General features: G+C 33.2%; 1 protein-coding gene and 1 long non-coding RNA gene across 2 annotated transcripts in view; both read left to right on the top strand.

The window, feature by feature from the left end:
* Positions 1-22,243, top strand: part of jupb (junction plakoglobin b) — a 119,277-nt gene that overhangs the window by 64,032 nt on the left and 33,002 nt on the right. Inside the window, exons 2-4 of the mRNA XM_073821498.1 lie at positions 6,960-6,997; positions 8,855-9,016; positions 18,288-18,541. Coding sequence (XP_073677599.1) covers positions 6,985-6,997; positions 8,855-9,016; positions 18,288-18,541 — 429 coding nt within the window. The 5' untranslated portion in view covers positions 6,960-6,984. The remainder of the gene's footprint in view (positions 1-6,959; positions 6,998-8,854; positions 9,017-18,287; positions 18,542-22,243) is intronic.
* LOC141289204 (uncharacterized) lies at positions 18,742-20,513 on the top strand. Its single transcript, XR_012339870.1, has 3 exons — positions 18,742-18,993; positions 19,931-20,055; positions 20,410-20,513. It is a non-coding gene; the product is annotated as an uncharacterized lncRNA (long non-coding RNA).

Here is a 22,243-nt window from a genome sequence, read left to right on the forward strand (position 1 = left end):
TAAAGCATTACAATAATCTAATCTTGAGGTCATGAACGCATGGATTAACGTTTCTGCATTTGACATCGAGAGCATAGGTCGTAATTTAGATATATTTTTTAGATGAAAAAATGCGGTTTTGCAAATGCTAGAAATGTGGCTTTCGAAGGAGAGATTGCTATCGAATAGGACGCCTAGGTTCCTAACTGATGATGACGAATTTACAGAGCAGCCATCTAGTATTAGACTGTGTTTTAGGTTATTACTTGTAGAGGTTTTAGGTCCAATAATTAACACCTCTGTTTTTTCAGAATTTAGCAGTAAGAAATTTCTTGCCATCCAATTTTTTATTTCAACTATGCATTCTGTTAGTTTTCCAAATTGGTATGTTTCACCGGGCCGCGAAGAAATATAGAGCTGCGTATCATCAGCGTAACAATGAAAGCTAACACCATGTTTCCTGATGATATCTCCCAAGGGTAACATATAAAGTGTAAAAAGTAATGGCCCTAATACTGAGCCTTGAGGTACTCCATACTGCACTTGTGATTGATATGATACCTCGTCATTTACTGCTACGAATTGATGCCGGCCAGATAAGTACGATTTGAACCAAGCCAGTGCACTACCACTAACGCCAACATAATTTTCAAGTCTATTTAAAAGAATATTGTGGTCAATAGTATCAAATGCAGCACTTAGATCTAGTAGCACTAATAGAGAGATGCATCCACAATCAGAAGACAGGAGAAGGTCATTAGTAACTCTAATAAGAGCAGTCTCAGTGCTATGATACGGTCTAAAACCTGACTGGAAATCCTCACAGATACCATTTTTCTCTAAGAAAGAACACAATTGTGAGGACACTACCTTTTCTAGTATCTTTGACAGAAAAGGGAGATTGGAAATTGGTCTGTAATTGTTTAATTCATTTGGATCAAGTTGAGGTTTTTTAATTAAAGGCTTAATAACAGCCAGTTTGAAGGTTTTGGGGACATATCCTAATGATAATGACGAATTAATAATATTCAGAAGAGGATCCATGACTTCTGGAAGCACCTCTTTTAGTAACTTAGATGGAATAGGGTCTAACATACATGTTGTCGGTTTAGATGATTTAATAAGTTTACACAGCTCTTCCTCTCCTATAGTTGAAAATGCATGGAATTTTTCCTCAGGAGATCTATAGCATATCTGATTTGATACTGTAGCGGATGGCTGCATAGTTACAATTTTATCTCTAATACTATCTATCTTGGTAGTAAAGTAGTTCATAAAGTCGTTACTGCTGTGCTGTTGGGAAAACTCAACGTCTGTTTGTGCTTTATTCTTCGTTAATTTAGCCACTGTATTGAATAAATACCTAGGGTTATGTTTGTTTTCTTCTAAGAAAGATGAAAAATAGTCTGATCTAGCAGATTTTAGTGCTTTTCTATAGGATATGTTACATTCACGCCAGGCTGTACGGAAAACCTCTAGTTTTGTTTTCTTCCAGCTGCGTTCCATTTTTCGTCGTGCTCTCTTCAGTGCGCGAGTGTGTTCAGTATACCACGGCGTCGGACTGTTTTCCTTAATCTTTCTTAAACGCAGAGGAGCAACTATATCTAAAGTGCTAGAAAAAAGAGAGGCAATAGTTTCTGTTGCATCATCAAGTTTTTCTGAGCTATTGGATATGCTGAGGAATTCAGATAAATCAGGAAGATTACTTACAAAGCAGTCTCTTGTGGTAGAAGTAATGGTTCTACCGTATTTATACCGAGGAGTTGATAACCATTGACACTCTTCGAAAGGAGGGAAAGCCACAAACATTCATTGCCAAAAAAACTGGCTGTTCACAGAGTGCTGTATCCAAGCATGTTAACAGAAAGTTGAGTGGAAGCACAACCAACCAAGAGAACCGCAGCTTGTCAAGCAAAATGGATTCAAGAATTTGGGTGAACTTCACAAGGAATGGACTGAGGCTGGGGTCAAGGCATCAAGAGCCACCACACACAGACGTGTCAAGGAATTTGGCTACAGTTGTCGTATTCCTCATGTTAAGCCACTCCTGAACCACAGACAACGTCAGAGGTGTCTTACCTGGGCTAAGGAGAAGAAGAAATTAACTGTTGCCCAGTGGTCCATAGTCCTCTTTTCAGATGAGAGCAAGTTTGGTATTTCATTTGGAAACCAAGGTCCTAGAGTCTGGAGGAAGGGTGGAGAAGCTCGTAGCCCAAGTTGCTTGAAGTCCAGTGTTAAGTTTCCACAGTCTGCGATGATTTGGGGTGCAATGTCATCTGCTGGTGTTGCTCCACTGTGTTTTTTAAAAACCAAAGTCACTGCACCCGTTTACCAAGACGTTTTAAAGATGCTTATTTCATTTTCCAGCAGAATTTGGCACCTGGCCACACTGCCAAAAGCACCAAAAGTTGGTTAAATGACCATGGTGTTGGTGTTGGTGTGCTTGACTGGTCAGCAAACTCAACAGACCTAAACCCCATAGAGAATATATTGGGTATTGTCAAGAGGAAAATGAGAAACAAGAGACCAAATAATGCAGATGAGCTGAAGGCCACTGTCAAAGAAACCTGGGCTTCCATACCACCTCAGCAGTGCCACAGACTGATCACCTCCATGACACGCCGAATTGAAGCAGTAATTAAAGCAAAAGGAGCCCCTACCAAGTATTGAGTACATATGCAGTAAATAAACATATTTTCCAGAAGGCCAACAACTCACTAATTTTTTTTTTTATTATTGGCCTTATAAAGTATTCTAATTTGTTGAGATAGTGAATTGGTGTTTTTTTGTTAAATGTGAGCCAAATTGTCACAATTAAAAAAAAAACTAAGACTTAAACTACTTCAGTCTGTGTGCATTGAATTTATTTAATACATGAGTTTCACAATTTGAGTTGAATTACTGAAATGAACTTTTTGCTTTTTTTGCCACCTATAGGCTCTTTCAGTTGCTGTGGTCAGCGTGCCAGTATTTTGTATTCTGAGTTGTGTTGCGGTAAAAATAGCGTAGCGTAGCCTAGGTTCCCTTTAAACCAAATGCTGTACCATCAATTCGTCACAAGGAGTCTTAACACCCCTGGAACCATGTGAAATCTGTGCTGAAAAACTCCTGCGTCTGCATGTTTGCATCCTGCCAAGATGGCATCTAGCGTTTCTTGTCTCTGCCATTTGTAAGCTCTTTCAGTAGCTGTGACCTACTACAAGCCTCAAAGGCATCAAGGCTAAAGTGGAGAGAACAAAGACGCAGGTCTTTAGGAAGTTTTATTTATCCAACGGCATCTTCCATTCATTTCTCCCTTACTAATCGCTAGGAAAGCAGTAAAGACTTACATTGCTTCTCTTATTGCCCTTCGACTGAAAAATTACAACCAAATACCACACAATGTGGCATCGTATCAGTTTTTTATTTTCCGAGTTGTGTTGAGGTAAAAATAGCAACAGGTTGCACCAGTAGTGTCCCCATAGTCAAAAATATGTATTAAACTATGTGGATTTTTTTAAATAACGTTTTTTAATGGGTTTTCTACTACATATTTCAGTAAGCCACATTATTTAAGCTACTGTATATACCCGAGGTGTCCTTTAGTGATAGATTTGTCTTACAAACACACAGCTTTTCACTTCACAAGATGTTAATTGATGGACTGGAGTGGTGTGGATTATTTGTGGATTATTGTGATGTTTTCATCAACTGTTTGGACTCTTATTCTGATGGCACCCATTCACTGCAGAGGATCCATTAGTGAGCAAGTAATGCTACATTTCCCCCAAAACTCATCTACATCTTTGATAGCCTGAGGGTGAGTACATTTACTGCAAATTTTCATTATTGAGTGAGCTGTTCCTTTAAAGTCTTCTAAAACTTTTAAGTAAAGTAATTTAGGTCAGTGTACAGTAACTTTCGCATCTAATTGGTGCAAGTTGCCATCAACGATGTACAACCTTCATATCAACCTTTTAATTTTTTGGTTGAACTGTGCCTATTAAACATGGTAATTTGATGTAAAATTCAGTGGAATAAAGAAGACACAATGCACACATCGTCTTAAGCCTTGTTAACCTGGAAAACTTTTTTTTAATTAACCAGTGCATGCATAATTAATGGCTATTTAATGCCTACTAGGCTAAAAGTTCTTCCGGTGTCGTGGCTGCTCACTATTTTAAGACATCTTCCACTTTTCATCAGTTTTAAGGTGTTTTCTGACTGCTGGAGTGCCGTATCTGTCTAGAGTTGACCAGGCGGACTCGATGTGTGTGTGTTGATGTGATTAATGAGTGTGGAAAATGCAGGGCACGTGGTGGCATAACAGCAGTTAGCAAATCCCCATATGCCGAATGGAACTGAGGGACAGCGGCAAACTGTATTCATACTGGAATGTTTTATAAAGAGAAGCTGACGACAAGAAAAGGGCAGGAGCGAGATATAGGAGAGAATGCTAAACAGAGGCTCCTTTTTAAGCTGGATTCCATTTAAATTGAAAAAGAAGGAAACAAAAAAGGAAAAATAAGATCTTGTAAGATGTGATACCATGGGGAAGTAGTTCAAAGAGGTAAAATGGATTAGTCACTGCTTTTATGAAAGAAATTGTGTCTTTTCTTGTGGCACTTTTTGATGATACGCTCTTTCGTTTTTATATTCGTATTAAAATTCAGCACCTTGTCTTCGTTTCTGCATCACTAATGTGAGAGAGAGCATCTGATTTGAGTTTGAGTTAGTTTTGTGCATTGGGATATGAAGATATTGACAGTCGGAAATCGAAGTGTTCTTTCTATCACACTGTTTTATAAAGGTCAAGAAGTCCTCATAAAAGTCAACGAATTGTAACTGCTGCTAAAAGTATGTAATGTCCTCTATAATGCATTACTTTTAGTGTTGTTTTATGTAGGGATATAAATAAAGCAACTGCTGCATGACAGCTAATTTTGTTCTTTTATAATTGTTATAAATTTGAAGTTATATTAACACTGTTAATGTAAAAAAAACATTATTTAATGGTAAATGTTATAATTAAACAATGCATTTAATTTTAATATTTTTATTTTAATAAGTAAAATCATTTATTTAAATTCTTTCTACATTTTTAATCACTTATCACAGTTATCACAATGTAAAACTAAATGTTTTAAAAAATATTATAATTAAATAGTAAATCCAATATTTTATTTTATTTTGCATGCATCTTATTTTAATATTATTTATTATATTATTTATATTATTTATTAAGAATTGTTATATATTTTTAAATGATATTTTCAGCTATTTTCAGTGTTATTAATGTATCATTGTAAATGATACAATGTGAATTATTACATAATACATTTATTTTAATATTTTAATTTGTTTTATGTAAAATTATATGCTTTAATAATTTTATTATATGTATTTAATAATAAAAAAAAAAATTATATATATATATATATATATATATATATATATGTATATGTATATATATATATATATATATAACTTATTGATAAGCATTAGAATTTTTTAATCATATTATATTAATTTTCATATTATATTTATGTGAAAATTATATGCGTTTAATAAATCTTAAAAATAAATAATTGGAATATTGTGTTTTCTTTAAAAAAATAACAAAATAAATTCTTTATAATATTTAACAAGTATCACCATTATTTTTGGTGTTATTAATATAAAAATTATATGCTTTAATGGGAAATATTATCATTAGATAATACATTTTATTTTAATAAGTAAAATATTTTTAATCATTATACATTTTAATCGCTTATGATTATTTTTCAGTTGTAAAAAAAATCAGTTGTAAAATTATATGATTTAAAAATATGATTTATATTTATTTAATAAAATATATAGATATTATATATTATACATATGTAATAAATATATATTAAATATATTTATTTAAATAAAATATAAATTTTATTAATAAGCATTAAAAAAATTAATCACTATTTTCATGTCAAAATTGTATGCATTAAATAAATCCTTAAAATGAATAATAATGAAAATATTGTATTTTATTTTAATAAATTAAAACAATATGACTACATAATTATTACTGTTATTTTTGGTGTTATTAATATAAACATGATATGCTTTAGTAATATTATATTTAAATTATACATTTTGTTAATAAATAAAATACTGATCATACATCACTTATGGTTATTTTTCAGTTTTTTATTAATGTAAAGTTAAATTCTTTAATAAATAATTATTTATATTTAATACTAAAATATTAATAAAATAAATAAATAATAATTTGATTTAATTCAAGAGCACATTCAAGGTCTCAAAGAAGGATTTCAACTCTAAATGGTGGCTCAAACCCTTTTTCATTTCACCTCCTGGTTTTAATAGTCGTGGTTCAGATTTGTTGAGAAATTAAATATTGTAAATGCATGAATACAGCACTTTCCTCACTATTTGTTTGCAAGGCTGGTGACATTCTTCATGATTTTTCCCAAATCGATTTTTCTTTCAGAAATGAAAGTTGAGTGTTCTCCAGCGCTAAGTTCTCATCTCAGAGCCGTTTATGCTTCTGAAGTGGGTTCAGACGAAGGTGTCATCTTTATCCATCATTCCTCTTGATCGGCCTTCACCTCCAGTCATATCTCCGCCTGTAGTCTACTCTATTTATAGTCATGAACGATGCAGACATTAAAAACATAAACCTGCGTTGAAACAGCCTCTGGAGACTCTCAGTCCTTGAGAATGTAAACTGTAGGTCTCATCGAGCTGCTCTGCTCAGACTGTGAACTACAAATGAAGCATTGAAATTCCACTTTGGGGAAGCTCCTATGATTTGTGCGATCGTTCTATGCAGTAGTTTTATAAATAGCATTGCCTGCTCACTATTTTTTTAAGTCCCAGTGGTGCTTTTCGCTCTAAACTGGTGCATGCTGTCACTTCACATTGCAGATCACTGCATTCATACTGCGTCTCTCCTGTTCTCTATGCAGTCTAAGACTTTTCTCTGTGTTTTATCACAGGTTGTAAAAAGGCTGGACAGTGGTCATGTCACTGCAAAGTAAGTTGAATCATTTAAGAATTGCTTAGTTTCACGTTTTAAAATTGTTAATATATTTTCCTGAACTGACCTTTTTGTTAAACAGCAGACATATTATGTAGATGTAGGTAAAGTGGCATGTAGATACAATAGAACCAAAATTCATTCATGCTCTGTTTTGCAACTGAATGTAAATTCATATTAATAAAAATTAATAAACGATATTATCAGCATAAAAATTTAAGCGAATAAAATTTGCATAAATCTCAATGTCACAGTATTTAATTCTTGCCTCCTTTATTTTAATTAGAGCAGCATTTGAGTTTTATGTCAAAAGCATTGATTTCACATGGTCATTGTCACTGATTTGCTTATTAGTGACTTACAAATAGTGCAGAATATAAATATGTATTTTATTTTAAATAGTATAATATAAACATCAAAGTTTTTAAATATATATTCATATATATATATATATATATATATATATATATATATATATATATATATATATATACATTAAATTAATACAATATTAAGATTAAAGTATATATATCTGTTCACATTTTGTTTACAACAATTATATATATTATACAGTTATATAATACATTCATGATATCTTGGATAATCTAAATTACAAGCATTTTTTGTGTGTGTGTTTAAAAATAATTATTAAAAAATATAATAATATTTAATAAAAATATTATAATTGATATAATAGTTGTTATTATTATTATTAAAATGTTATATTATTTTGTTATACATTTATAATTTATATATTTTTTAATTTATTTTGTTTATATTTTATTATACAATTTTATAGTGTTTTGATACTTTGCGATAGTTCTAAAAAATTACAAGCATTTATATTGCAATTATATAATATATATATATATATATTGAATTATATAACATTTGATATTTCAATCAAAAGTACAAGCATTTATACATATAATATTATTTTTGTATATTATTGTATTATATTATTGTATTATGTATTATAATATATATTGTATATTATTGTGTGTGTCTTTGTGTGTGTATATGTATATGTATATGAAAAAAAAACAAGTATAATTTAATGTAATCTACCAGAATATGTTTTTTTAAGATGTCTCTTCGGCTCACTAAGCCTGCATTTATTTGATCCAAAGTACAGAAAAACTGTAAATTTGTGAAATATTTTTACTATTTAAAATAGCTGTTTTCTATTTTAATATATTTTAAAATGTATTTTATTCCTATGATTTCAAAGCTGAATTTTTCAGGTTACAAATTTTTCAGGTTTCAGTTTTTTTTATAGTTTGATAAATAGAAAGTTCAGAAGAACAGCATTTATATGAAATTCTTTGTATCTTTTGTAACATTATAAATGTCTTTGTCATCCCTTTTGATGAATTTAAAGCATCCCTGCTAAATAAAAGTATTAATTTCTATAATTTCTTTCTTTCAAAAAAGGAGAAAAAAATATACTGGCTCCAGGCTTTTACATGGTATAGTGTATAATGTTAAATAAGGGTTTTATTTCAGATAAACGCTGACCTTTGCATCTTTTTATTCATCAAAGAATCCTGAACAAAAATTTAGTCAACTGTTTTGAATATTGATAATAATAATATTAATTGTTTCATGAACAACAAATTACCACATTAGAAATAATTCTAAAGGATCATGTGACACTGAAGACTGGAGTAATGATGCTGAAAATTCAGGTTTGATCACAGGATATATATATATATATATATAACATCCCAAAATGTTTAATTGGTGAATTATTTTCCATCAAAACACATCTGGCGTCTCTATTTGAAATAATCTTCATCTGAAGCGCTAAGCCTCTGTCAAATATTTGCTAATTTTCATGCTCATCTTCCACAGTGAGTGAGGCCGAGGGGGCTATGAAGGTGGAGGAGTGGCAGCAGACGTATTACGCCTCAGATTCAGGAATTCAGTCAGGAGCCACCACCATTCGAGACGAGGACGAATCTGAGTACAGCAAGAAGTACGGCGTCAGTGCCAGCGCCGGCGAGAGTGCCACAGGTAATGTGTTCCCCTTCAAAGGTCTCCTTTCGCCTCTCCGGAACATTTTGATGAATTATACGACCCGAGGGCCTCCGAAATTTCACATTAGAGTCAGCAGCATTGAACCCTTCTGCGAGGGTCTGTCATTTCACTGGACTTGTGCAACATTTGGAAAGTGCTGTTTTATTTATTTTGGGAATTTGCTTTTTTAGACATAAAAAGTGCATAGTTTATGTGAGGATATGCATTAAAGGGACAGTTCACCCAAAAATGAAAATCTGCTGTTAATTTACTCACCCTCAGGTCATCCAATATGTAGGTGACTTTCTTTCTGGAGCAGAACAGTGAAGAAGATTATTAGTTGAAACCATGCTCTTCATAAAATACAAGTCGGCTGCCTTCTTTAAGAAGAAAAACAGCATATCAAGGAACACAAAATTAATATCCATATTAAGGTCTTATGAAGCGAAACAATTAGCCTGTGCAAGAAACTGATCAGAATGTTCGGTTCATGAACGAATGATTCTTTTGAACCGGTTCTTTTTGGTGAACTAGTTGAACCACTTCAGCAATTTGGAATCATCTGAAATGATTTGCAGCTTGAGCAGCACAGATCTACAAGTTACTCAATTAAAACTCACTTTGGGAAATTAGTCAAAACACCGGTGTGATTCATAAAACGCAAGTCAACAGGTGCATGTCTTTGAGAATAACAGTATATCTAGGAACGCAAAATTAATACCAGTGACTCTTGATGATATATTGAGGTCTTATGAAGTGAAACAATCAGTCGGTGCAAGAAACTGAACATTATTTACAACATTATTTCCTGTAATCCAGAGCCTCAAGCAAATGGTCCAGAGTAATATCCGGTTCATAAACAAATTATTATTTTGAACCGGTTCTTTTTGGTGAACTAGATGAACCAGTTCAGCAATTCGGGCTGAATCATCTGAAACAGTGACTCTTGATGATATATTGAGGTCTTAAGAAGCTAAATGATCAGTCGGTGCAAGAAACTGAACATTATTACCTGTATTCTAGAGCTTCAAGCAAATGGTCCAGAGTGATATCCGGTTCATGAGCGGATGATTCCTTTGAACCGGTTCTTTTTGGTGAACTAGTTGAACCAGTTCAGCAATTCGGGCTGAATCATCTGAAACGGTGACTCTTGATGATATATTGAGGTCTTATGAAGCTAAACGATCAGTTGGTGCATGAAACTGAACATTATTACCTGCAATCCAGAACCTCAAGCAATTGGTCCAGAGTGATATCCGGTTCATGAGCGGATGATTCATTTGAACCGGTTCTTTTTGGTGAACTAGTTGAACCAGTTCAGCAATTTTGTCTGAATCATCTGAAACAGTGACTCTTGATGATATATTGAAGTCTTATGAAGTGAAACAATCGGTCTGTGCAAGAAACTGAACATTATTTACAACATTATTTCCTGTAATCCAGAGCCTCAAGCAAATGGTCCAGAGTAATATCCGGTTCATAAACAAATTATTATTTTGAACCGGGTTCTTTTTGGTGAACTAGATGAACCAGTTCAGCAATTCGGGCTGAATCATCTGAAACAGTGACTCTTGATGATATATTGAGGTCTTATGAAGCTAAACGATCAGTTGGTGCATGAAACTGAACATTATTACCTGCAATCCAGAACCTCAAGCAATTGGTCCAGAGTGATATCCGGTTCATGAGCGGTTGATTCATTTGAACCGGTTCTTTTTGGTGAACTAGTTGAACCAGTTCAGCAATTCGGGCTGAATCATCTGAAACGGTGACTCTTGATGATATATTGAGGTCTTATGAAGCTAAACGATCAGTTGGTGCATGAAACTGAACATTATTACCTGCAATCCAGAACCTCAAGCAATTGGTCCAGAGTGATATCCGGTTCATGAGCGGATGATTCATTTGAACCGGTTCTTTTTGGTGAACTAGTTGAACCAGTTCAGCAATTTTGTCTGAATATTCTGAAACAGTGACTCTTGATGATATATTGAAGTCTTATGAAGTGAAACAATCGGTCTGTGCAAGAAACTGAACATTATTTACAACATTATTTCCTGTAATCCAGAGTCTCAAGCAAATGGTCCAGAGTAATATCCGGTTCATAAACAAATTATTATTTTGAACCGGTTCTTTTTGGTGAACTAGATGAACCAGTTCAGCAATTCGGGCTGAATCATCTGAAACAGTGACTCTTGATGATATATTGAGGTCTTAAGAAGCTAAATGATCAGTCGGTGCAAGAAACTGAACATTATTACCTGTATTCTAAAGCTTCAAGCAAATGGTCCAGAGTGATATCCGGTTCATGAGCGGATGATTCATTTGAACCGGTTCTTTTTGGTGAACTAGTTGAACCAGTTCAGCAATTTTGTCTGAATCATCTGAAACAGTGACTCTTGATGATATATTGAAGTCTTATGAAGCTAAAAGATCAGTCGGTGCAAGAAACTGAACATTATTACCTTTATTCTAGAGCTTCAAGCAAATGGTCCAGAGTGATATCCGGTTCATAAACAAATTATTCTTTTGAACAGGTTCTTTTTGGTGAACTAGTTGATTCAGTTCAGCAATTCGGACTGAATCATCTGAAACAGTTTGCAGCTCGAGCAGCACAGATCTACAGGTTACTCAATCAAAACTCACTTTCGAAAATGAGCCAAAACACTGGTGTGATTCATAAAACGCAAGTCAGAGGCTGCATGTCTTTGAGAATAAGTATATCAAGAATCACAAAATGAACACCAGTGACACTGTTGATAATATTTTGAGGTCTTATGAAGTGAAACGATCGGTTGGTGCAAGAAACTGAACATTATTTACAATAGTATTACCTGTAATCCAGAGGCAAACAGTCGAGAGTGATGTTCGGTTCATGAACGAATGATTCTTTTGAACCGGTTCTTTTTGGTGAACTAGTTGAACCAGTTCAGCAATTTGGACTGAATCGTCTGAAACAGTTTGCAGCTCGAGCAGCACAGATCTTCAGGTTACTCAATCAAAACTCACTTTTGGAAATGACACTGCTGTGATTCATAAAACGCAAGTCAGTGGCTGCATGCTTTTGAGAATAATAAAAGTATATTAAGGAACACAAAATGAATACCAGTGACTCTTCACAATATATTGAGGTCTAATGAAGCAAAGCGATCTGTCTGTGCAAGAAACTGAACATTATTTACAACCAGTGTTTGGGAAAGTTACTTTTAAAAGTAATGCATTACAATATTAAATTACTCCCTGAAAAAGTAACTAATTACATTACTTAGTTACTTTTTATGGAAAGTAATGCGTTATGTTACTTTTGCGTTACTTTTTAAATCAGGGCAGGGCTTGCTTGTTTGTTTTTAATATAAAAAGTTCTGTTTTTGGCAAATGGAAAAGCCTTTTCACACCAAAAGCCTCAGGCTTAGAGAAAAGTAAGTTCACGTCTGTACAGTAGACCGCAGAAGAAAAAATGTCAACTCTTCAGCAATAAAGAAAAGGAAAACAAATGTTAGATTATCTTGAGTAATTTTTGTTTATTAGTATGGATTAATCGGATCATCGAAGGTCGGCAACATCTTACTCACAATTTTCTCTCAACATGGGGACAGGAGAGCTTTAATCAATAAATGGGGGGGGGGTGACTCAAATATTTTCTTGTCAATTAAAAAGTAATGTGTTACTAGTTACTTGGAAAAAGTAACATTATTACGTAACTTGCGTTACTTTTAATGCGTTACCCCCAACACTGTTTAAAACATTATTACCTGTAATCCAGAGTCTCAAGCAAACGGTCCAGAGTGATGTCCTTTTTGGTGAACTAGTTGAACCAGTTCAGCAGTTCGGACTGAATAATCTGAAACAGTTTGCAAGTTAGTCTAAAAGTTCACTTTTGGACATCTAACAGTCACTTCGACCAACAATGAGCCAAAATACTGGTGTATATGATCCTATGAAGGATGAACTGATTTAGCGCTCCAGTTCTTCCAACAGTCACTGACCTGAGGAAACACTTCTGGCTTGTTCACTTTATGCGTTATACATGTAAAACATACACGTTTTACATAATTATTGGGTGCTTTAATAATAATATTGTGTATACATGACATCATTGCATGATTACATAAACAATCTCCTGAAAGTTTTTTAAACAAACTGTCTGAAAGAATCAGTTCGCAGAAAGGAATTGGATTTGGATTTCTGATTTTTTGGAGGTTCGGAGTTACAGGTAATGATGTTGTAAATAATATTCAGTTTCTTGCACAGACTGATTGTTTTGCTTCATAAGACTGCAATAAATCGTCAAAAGCCGCAGTAATAATTTTTTGTTCCTTGTTATGATTTTTTTTTTTACTTTTGCCATTGACTTGCATTTTATGAATCACCAGGGATCACAGTTTCAGCCAAAAAAAATCTTCACTGTTCTACTGAAGGAAAAAAGTCACCTACGTCTTGGATGGCCTGAGGGTGAGAAAATTAACAGCAAACTTTCATTTCTGGGTGAACTATCCCTTTAACCGCTGCGCTATGGCTCAGAGAATCTTATTGCTTATCTCTGCAAGATGCATATTAAATGTACCTGTGGTTTTCTCATTATTCTTTGTTGTCATGGTGCGTGTCGTCACTTGTAAATATCTGGGGATTTTAAAATAGATTCCTCACCATGGCAGCATATGTGCTTACGTAGTGGAAGAAAGCTGCAAATTTATTGTCCGCCCTGAGCCAGTGACATTTAGAAACTCATCCAAACACTCAGTTCAGTAGGTTCACTTTTTATGGTTTGAACATTATTGCTATCAAAACAGAACCTCCGAAGACCCCTTTCTGACGCTTCCAGCATGGATTGCACTTCATTCGGCGAGTCACAGGCGCGCTCCCATTATTCCCACCTCTGGTTCTCAGGTGTCAATCTATTCTGTTATTAAATGTGCCCTGAACCACGTCTGTGCTGCATCACCCTACAAAATATAGTGTGATATACTGTGGGTTATATGGAATCTGAAATCTGATTGGACGAGCCACATCTAAGGTCCTGTAGCTGGTAAAATAGCTGATAAGTGCACATCTACTCTGCATTAAAGCACAAGGTCTACATTTCTGCAATGTTAGGTACAGTCAGGATGTTGATTGTATTAATTTGTGGAAGAAGCAATTAATATATTCTTCTTGTTATTATTATTATTAATATTATGTGAAGCTGAAGTGTGATACAGAAAGTGATACAAACTGTAACACTGGTTCAGAAACATCACATTAATAATAATAATAATGTCACCATTATCGTTATTATTATGATGATTATTTTTATTTTACTATTAAAGTGATTTCAGAGCCAGTATAACATTTTTGTAGACACTTCACATAATAATAATAATAATAATAATAATAATAATATTATGTGAAGCAAGGTTATTATAGTTAACGAAAACTAACGAAAAAACTAAAAATAGAATTGAAAAAGCATTTTCGTTAACTGAAATAAAAATAAAAACGAGAGTTAAAAAAAAAGCGAAAACTAACTTAAACTGTTTTGTGTGTATACAAAACGAACTTAAACTAACTAATATTATAGCAAAAACGTCCTTCGTTTTCGTCTTTGTAAATACATTGTGGCGATATGGATCCAAATCTATACCGGCGTTTGCACCTTGCCCACTAATTAAAACGGAAGTCTGGGAGTGAGCGGAAGGAAAAAAACGTGAAGGAAACGGTACCTGAAAGAAACTGTGACCAAAGGTGTTAGATTGTTTGCTTGCGCAGACCGAGTGTGAACGCCAAAACATCGGAGAAAATTGGTGGTGCATTAATACCGGTTGCAACTTAAGTCCAGCCTGGTTCGCCTGCCGCAAGTGCTATAGTTTCTCTTCTTCTGATAAAACTCCGCTGAAGCTCCAAAGATTTGTGTCCCGGCTTGTAAATTGGTTGGCCGACCAGACGCTGCCTGCTTCACGCAGCAGATGCGCACACACACTGCACGAAAACTCCCGCTCCCGCACTCACACAACACACACTGCAAACTGATCGAACCTAAATTTATTTTCTCATTTTTGATTTTTGTCTTGTGATGTGTGAAAACGGTGAATTTTAAGAGTTTCCAGTTGAGTTAAAAACGAAACAGTGTTCTTTTTTATGGTTTCACTTTCTATTGGACTTTTTGAATTGAGCAAGTGAAAATCCTTTTTCTCAATGAATTCATGTTTTTTTTTTTTTTATTAATGCTGTGAAAACGAAAAAAAAAAAAAGTAAATATATTGTTTTCCACTTCATTCTCATCTGATGTTTGTGTTGTGTATTATTTTTTTTATTTGGCAAAATTTGGAATCTTTGCCTTGTCTGGTGCCCGAACAGCACTATTAAGTACAACCCTAAGTTGATTAAATTTACCTTTGGGGGCCGCCATTATTACAACATAAGCCTTTTGGGTTGAAATAAAAATCTATTTAGGCTACTTCACATTGCCTGTTTTATGCCAGGTGTTTTACCCGTACGGCACCACGTAGTCTGTGATGTCACGTGTCAATAGTCTGTCTGCGAATCATGCACCTGACAAATATCCTAATTTACACAAAAAAAAAACTACAAATAACACTGTAACTAATAAAAACTAAATTAAAACTAAGCAATTTCAAAGTATAAAAACTAATAAAAACTAGTAAATCTGCCTCTAAAACTAATTAAAACTAACTGAATTTGAAAACAAAAAGTCAAAACGAAATAAAAACTAAAATTAATGAAAAATCCAAAACTATTATAACCTTGATGTGAAGTTGAAGTGTGATACAGAAAGTCTACAAAAATGCAACACTGGCTCTGGAACATCACTTTAATAGTAATAATAATACACCAAAAAAAGTGATTACTGTAATATTTTTATTAAATAATAAAATAATAAAAAAAAAAAAAATGTATTATTAATATGTGAAGCTGAAGTGTGAAACAAAAGTCCCAAAAAGAGTAAAACTTCACTTTAATAATAATAATAATAATAATAATAATAATAATAATAATAATAATATATTAATTGCTGGAAAAAGTGATTAATATAATATTTTAAATCTTATTTTAATAATTTTATTATTATTATTATTATTATTATTATTATTATTATTATTAATATTATGTTAAGCTGACTTGTGATACAGAAAGTTGGAAAAAGTGATTAATGTAATATTTTTAATAAAAATAATAATAATAGCATAATAATAATAATAATAATAATATTTATATAATAATAATTATTAATATGTGAAGTTGAAGTGTGATACAGAAAGTCTACAAAAATGTAATACTGGCTCTGAAACATCACTTTAATAGTAATAACACTAATACACAAATAGTTGGAAAAAGTAATTAATGTTATATTAAAAATTATAATTATTAATATGTGAAGCTGAAGTGTGAAACAAAAGTCCCAAAAAGTATAAAACTTCACTTTAATAATAATAATAATCATCATCACCATAATAATAATAATAATAATAATAATAATAATATATTCATTGTTGGAAAAAGTTATTAATATAATATTTTAAATCTTATTTTAATAAAATTTTTATTATTACTATTATTATTTTTAATATTATGTTAAGCTGAAGTATGATACAGAAAGTTGGAAGAAGTGATTAATGTAATATTTTTAATAAAAATAATAATAGCATAATAATAATAATAATAATAATATATTATTTGTTGGGAAAAGTGATAAATGTCATCTTTTTTATAAAATTATTATTATTATGTGAAGCGGAAGTGTGATACAGAAAGTCTACAAAAATGTAATTCTGGCTCTGGAACATCACTTTAATAGTAATAATAATAATAATGATAATAATACACAAATAATTAAAAAAAAGTGAACAATATAATATTTAAAAAAAATAGCATTATTATTATTATTATTATTATTATTATCATGTGAAGCTGAAGTGTGAAACAAAAGTCCAAAAAAATTTGTAAAAATGGCTCGGAAACATTACTTTAATAATCATCATCATCATCATCATCATCATCATGATAATAATAATAATAATAATGTATTAATTGTTGGAAAAAGTGTTTAATATAATATTTTTAAATAAATTATTATTATTATTATTATTATTATTATTACTATTATTATTATTATGAGTATTATGTGAAGTTGAAGTGTGATACAGAAAGTCTACACAAGTGTAATACTGGCTCTGAAACATCACTTTAATAATAATAATAATATTAATAATAATAATAATATACAAATATTTTTAATAAACAATAATAATAGCATAATAATAATAATAATAATAATAATAATAATAAATAATATATTAATTGTTGGAAAAAATGATTAATCTAATATGTTTAACATCACTTTAATAATAATAATAATATACAAATAGTTAAAGTGTGATACGGAAAGTCTACAAAAGAGTAATACTGGCTCTGTGTCAGGATTATATCGCTGTTCTGTTCTGTTTTCCCAGTGTTTTTCCCCCTCTGTTTCCTATTCATATGGTTTAGTCCTTGTCTCCCCCTAGTGTTTAGTTCCATTTGGTTTGATCATGCCCATATTTGTATTTCCCCCTCATCATCCTGTTATCTCGTTTGTAACCACGCCCTGTCTTCTGTGTATTTAAGTCTGTGTCTGCTCACTGCCCTTTGTCCGTCGATAACGTTACGTTCTCTGTTCATGCTCCTGGTTTTTGTTTGTTTGTATATTCAGTGTTTTATTTAATAAACTTTATATTTCATTTACTCCGGTTCTCCTTCTCCATCTCCACTCCTCAACCACCTGCTAACTGTGACACTCTGAAACATCACTTTAATAGTAATAGTAGTAATAATAATAATAATAATATACAAATTGTTGGAAAAAGTGATTAATTTAAATGTTATAATTAAAAAAAAAACGTTTTGTCTGTTTACCCTTTTCGGGCTACCTTTCATAAAATCAGTAGCTTACTTACATTGATTTTTGTTTTCTAAAAACATCTCATATCAGTAATATCACCATTATTTATAGAGTGCTTTATATAGTAGAGATGGTTTCAAAAGCAGCTTCACAGTATTAAATAGAAAAGTAAACGAATCAATGATGCAAACCTCATCATATATTAGACAAATTTAATAAACAATTTCATTTTGCTTCAGCTATAAAGCGGCTCTAGAGAAGACAGCTGTCATTCAGATCAATTCAGTTTGTCAAATCAATGATATTACTTAGTGATAAGTGTTAAAATGATTGTAATGCATCACCTTGACTGGCTTGTTGGTTTGACATGACCTTTTCTTCATCTGTACTCAGATATCGAGGCTCAGTACAGTCTAACTCGAGCCCAGCGAGTACGTGCGGCCATGTTCCCCGAGACACTGGTGGAGGGAGAGACGGTGCTCACCGCACAGAGCAATCCAGACCAGCCCACCAATGTGCAGAGACTGGCCGAGCCCTCGCAGCTCCTCAAAACAGCCATCGTACATCTCATCAACTATCAAGATGATGCTGAGCTGGCAACACGCGCCGTACCAGAGCTCACTAAACTGCTGGCCGACGAAGACCAGGTGCAAATGAAAATGCACATATAATTATCACATTAAACCTTTTAATTAAAAAAAACGAAGAATTGTTTAAGAATAGAAAACCCAACAGGAACTGAGATAACAAAAATCTGTCTTTATATACCACATGAGCTGATATCTTAAATGATTTGGAGTAAAATTACACATTTTGAGTCAGTACACTCTAAAAAGTGCTGGGTTATTTTTGTAAACACATTGCTGGGTTAATTGTGCTGGGTCAAAATGTTGGGTTGTTTGAGGCACTGTAAACACACAGTTGGGTTGATCATGCTGGGTCTAATGGACTATAAGGGGTTCTTTCACTATGAACACCTGGGTTGGGTTATTTTGACCCAACCGGTTTGTTTATTTTTTTCACTTCATCGAACATTCTGGATTCTTCACTCGTCTCCTCGCCAGGCGGTCACGCACCTCGCAGCAAGCAGGATTATAAGGTAAATTAATATGATTATATCATTATTTACCTTTATTTTTAATAAGTTGTGTTTTAGAGCACACTGATTTCACTGTTTAATGCAATATTTGATATGTCGCTGTGCGGGGTTGGCATTTTATTCCGTGAATGACGAACGTTGTAACTTAAGCAGCCTAGCCTAGCCCTAGCGATGTACTTTTTTGCCTCAACAATCGCTTTATTGTTATATAAAGTGTGTGTGTGTGTAGTGTTATTTGTATAACTTACAGTATACAGATGGCCTTTATTTTAACGCCTTATGGAAAGAGTAGGTCAGAAATACGGGGGTAAGTTCCTTTACTGTCTGCATACTGTATGGCTTTGTAATGTTTTGTCAAAATTAGATAATTCCATACAAAAATTTATCTTTTAAGGGCATATTTTTTCAAGTAAATGTCTGCGACGTGCCGAATCCAACGATAGATCCATATGTTTTATGTTGAGCATTTTCGCGCTTTTTTCCTTGAGGTAACTTATCTGCATTAGCTAAAACGCTATGTCCCTTACTTTAATAATGTTAAACCACAATATGACTGGTATGTACTATTGTTTATTACTTAAATGTAATGTTGTCTTAATTACAGTATGTAAAGTTAGACTTAATCTCTTGTGGTGTATGCGGACGTTCACATGTCGTGTTTTTTGCGCACTGAAGTTTGTTATTTCAGATGTAGATGCCTATATAGGCTCATAATGGAAGCTCGTTTTTCCAGGCACGGGACATGGTTGCTTAGCAACGGCAGACGCCATGTGAGAGCAAGCTGCGTTTTGGAAAGAATGAGAAAGCCACGCGTCTTGCGTTTTCACGCGTTTTTAGGCGCGGCATGTGAACGACATTTTAGTGAATGCCTGTGTTGCATTACAAACTAGGAGACCAGTATAAACCTTAAACTTATTGAACCACATTTGTTTTTCAGATTTTATCAGATTTCACAAGACTTTAGGAAGCTATATCCAGAGGCAGACTTTTTGAAGACTGGGCTACAGTTGCAGACCTAATTCTTGCGAGTGCTCAGCAAGGGATAAGGTGACATGACTTAAGGTAAGCTTTTTCTTATAAGATGTCAATCTATAAAAAACATATGCAACTGTATTTGACACACATCAACTGGTAAATACAATGGTACAGTAACACTTAACTAGTTGCTTATTAGCTTGTATATTGGCTGTCAATTAGTACTTATGAAGCACAAACTGATGCCTTATTCTGCATGAGCATATTCTACATCCCTGAATCTGACCCCATACCTAAACTTAACCTGCAGTAGTTGAATGAGGGTGGGAATTAATTTGCATTATTTAAAGGAATGAAGAAATCTTCATATGAAAGTGTTTCAGTTTGTTGTTTTGATTATAAAATATGTCTCACAGTTTGCATATTATTCCTATGGTTTAGATGCTAAAGGGGAAAGTGCTTTCAAAGTCCTGCCCACTCTGGATAAAAGTTCTTCAGACCCACAACCACGGAATCCCGGAGGCCATTCATTGACGTACAACCTGTAAGTTTTGTTTTACGTTTTCTGCTCTAATAAGGGTGTATGTATATATATATAAACACAGTGGTGGCCAAAATTATTATAACAGTTGTATTTTCACCAGCTAAAAAATGATTTTAAGTCAGTGTTTTTTATCTTTTGCTGTAGTGTGTCAGTGAGAAATATCAGTTTACATTGGCACAACAGCCAATCCTCCACACAGAGATCTGATCTCATCATCATCCAGTCTGTCTGGAATGACATGAAGAAACAGAACAAACTGAGACAGACTAAATCCAGAAGAACTGTGACAACGTCCCCAAGATGCTTCAAGAGACCTACCTGCAAAGCTACCTGAAAAACTATGTGCAAGTGCACCTAGTGTAGGGCAAAAGCTGCTTTAAACACAAAAGGACGGTCAAACCAAATGTTGATTTAATTTAGTTAATCAAGGTTAATTGATTAAGAACATTTATTTATGACATTATTTTTGACAGCGTCATTTTATGACATTTTTAGACAAGTGCTTAAAACTTTTAACAGTATTGTAGCTTTGCAGTTAGGTCTCTTGGAGCATCTTGGTGACGCTTTCACAGTTCTTCTGGATGATGATGAGATCAGATCCTGTGTGGAGCACAGAACAAAAATGTCACTGGATTATCACAATTAATGGCAAAATGAATGGAAATGTAAACCGATATTTCCTACTGACACACTACAGCAAAAGATAGAAATCACTGACTTAAAACCTTATTTAGCTGGTGAAAATACTAGTTTTCTAATAATTTTGACCACAACTGTATGAAAAGTTGAGAAGTAAAATGAGCATTTATTTCATGCCTCTGTGTTTATGTTCATAAAATACACTTAACTTAAAATGTAATGTTGCAAGACTAAATGCCGTATAATTAACAGGTGGGGACCAACATGGTGGATTTGAGCCTTGGGATGAGACAACAACATTTCTAGACCTTCGCCATTGTTCCAGGCCATGCCATTGAAGCGGACTTGTTGCCTGGGAATTTCTCCAGCTTGCAGTATATTGATGGACATAAGTCTTCATGTGTGAAGTTTTTTTTTTGGCCACTTGAAACATGTTTTAAATTGTAAGAATTGTCTGGTGGACTCTTTGTTTGGCTTAGTTTTAATGGCACAATGTTTGGAATGATTCTAATGTGGTAATAATTCATTTTTGAGTGTTCTGCTGCTGCAATGTTGACATAAAGAATATGAATATAGTGTGCCTTGTTTACAGTTTTGTGTTTAAAAGAAACTGATCTACTAAAACCGTTATTTGTGTCTTTAAGGGTTGGACAAAATGTGTGACAGCTACACCTATTTGAAAACTGTATTAAAAAGAAATATGAAAACTCATTAAAATGACATTTACATATTCATTTTTTTGTGTCGTGTAACTGTATTACAGAAAAACAATAATAATTTTACATTCTTTTGTGATTTATATATTATTATTGGTAAATATAAAGGTAGCAAGGCAATTAGACAATAAATAACCCAATATTTTGGTAGTTTTTAACCCAGCAACACAGTTAATCTGACCCACTGATTGGGTCAAATAAACAACCCAGCATTTTGGGTCAAATGATTTAACCCAGCACTTGGGTCAAAACAACCCAACGCGTGTTCTGTCCCATAGTTACCCAGCAGCTGGGTTATGGTTGGGTTATTTTTTAACCCAGCACTTTTTAGAGTGTAGCTGTCATTCTCTGAGAATAAGACTGGGAGTGCGTGTGA

The sequence above is a fragment of the Garra rufa genome, chromosome 17 (assembly GCF_049309525.1).
Source record: "Garra rufa chromosome 17, GarRuf1.0, whole genome shotgun sequence".
Classification (NCBI taxonomy): Eukaryota; Metazoa; Chordata; class Actinopteri; order Cypriniformes; family Cyprinidae; genus Garra; species Garra rufa.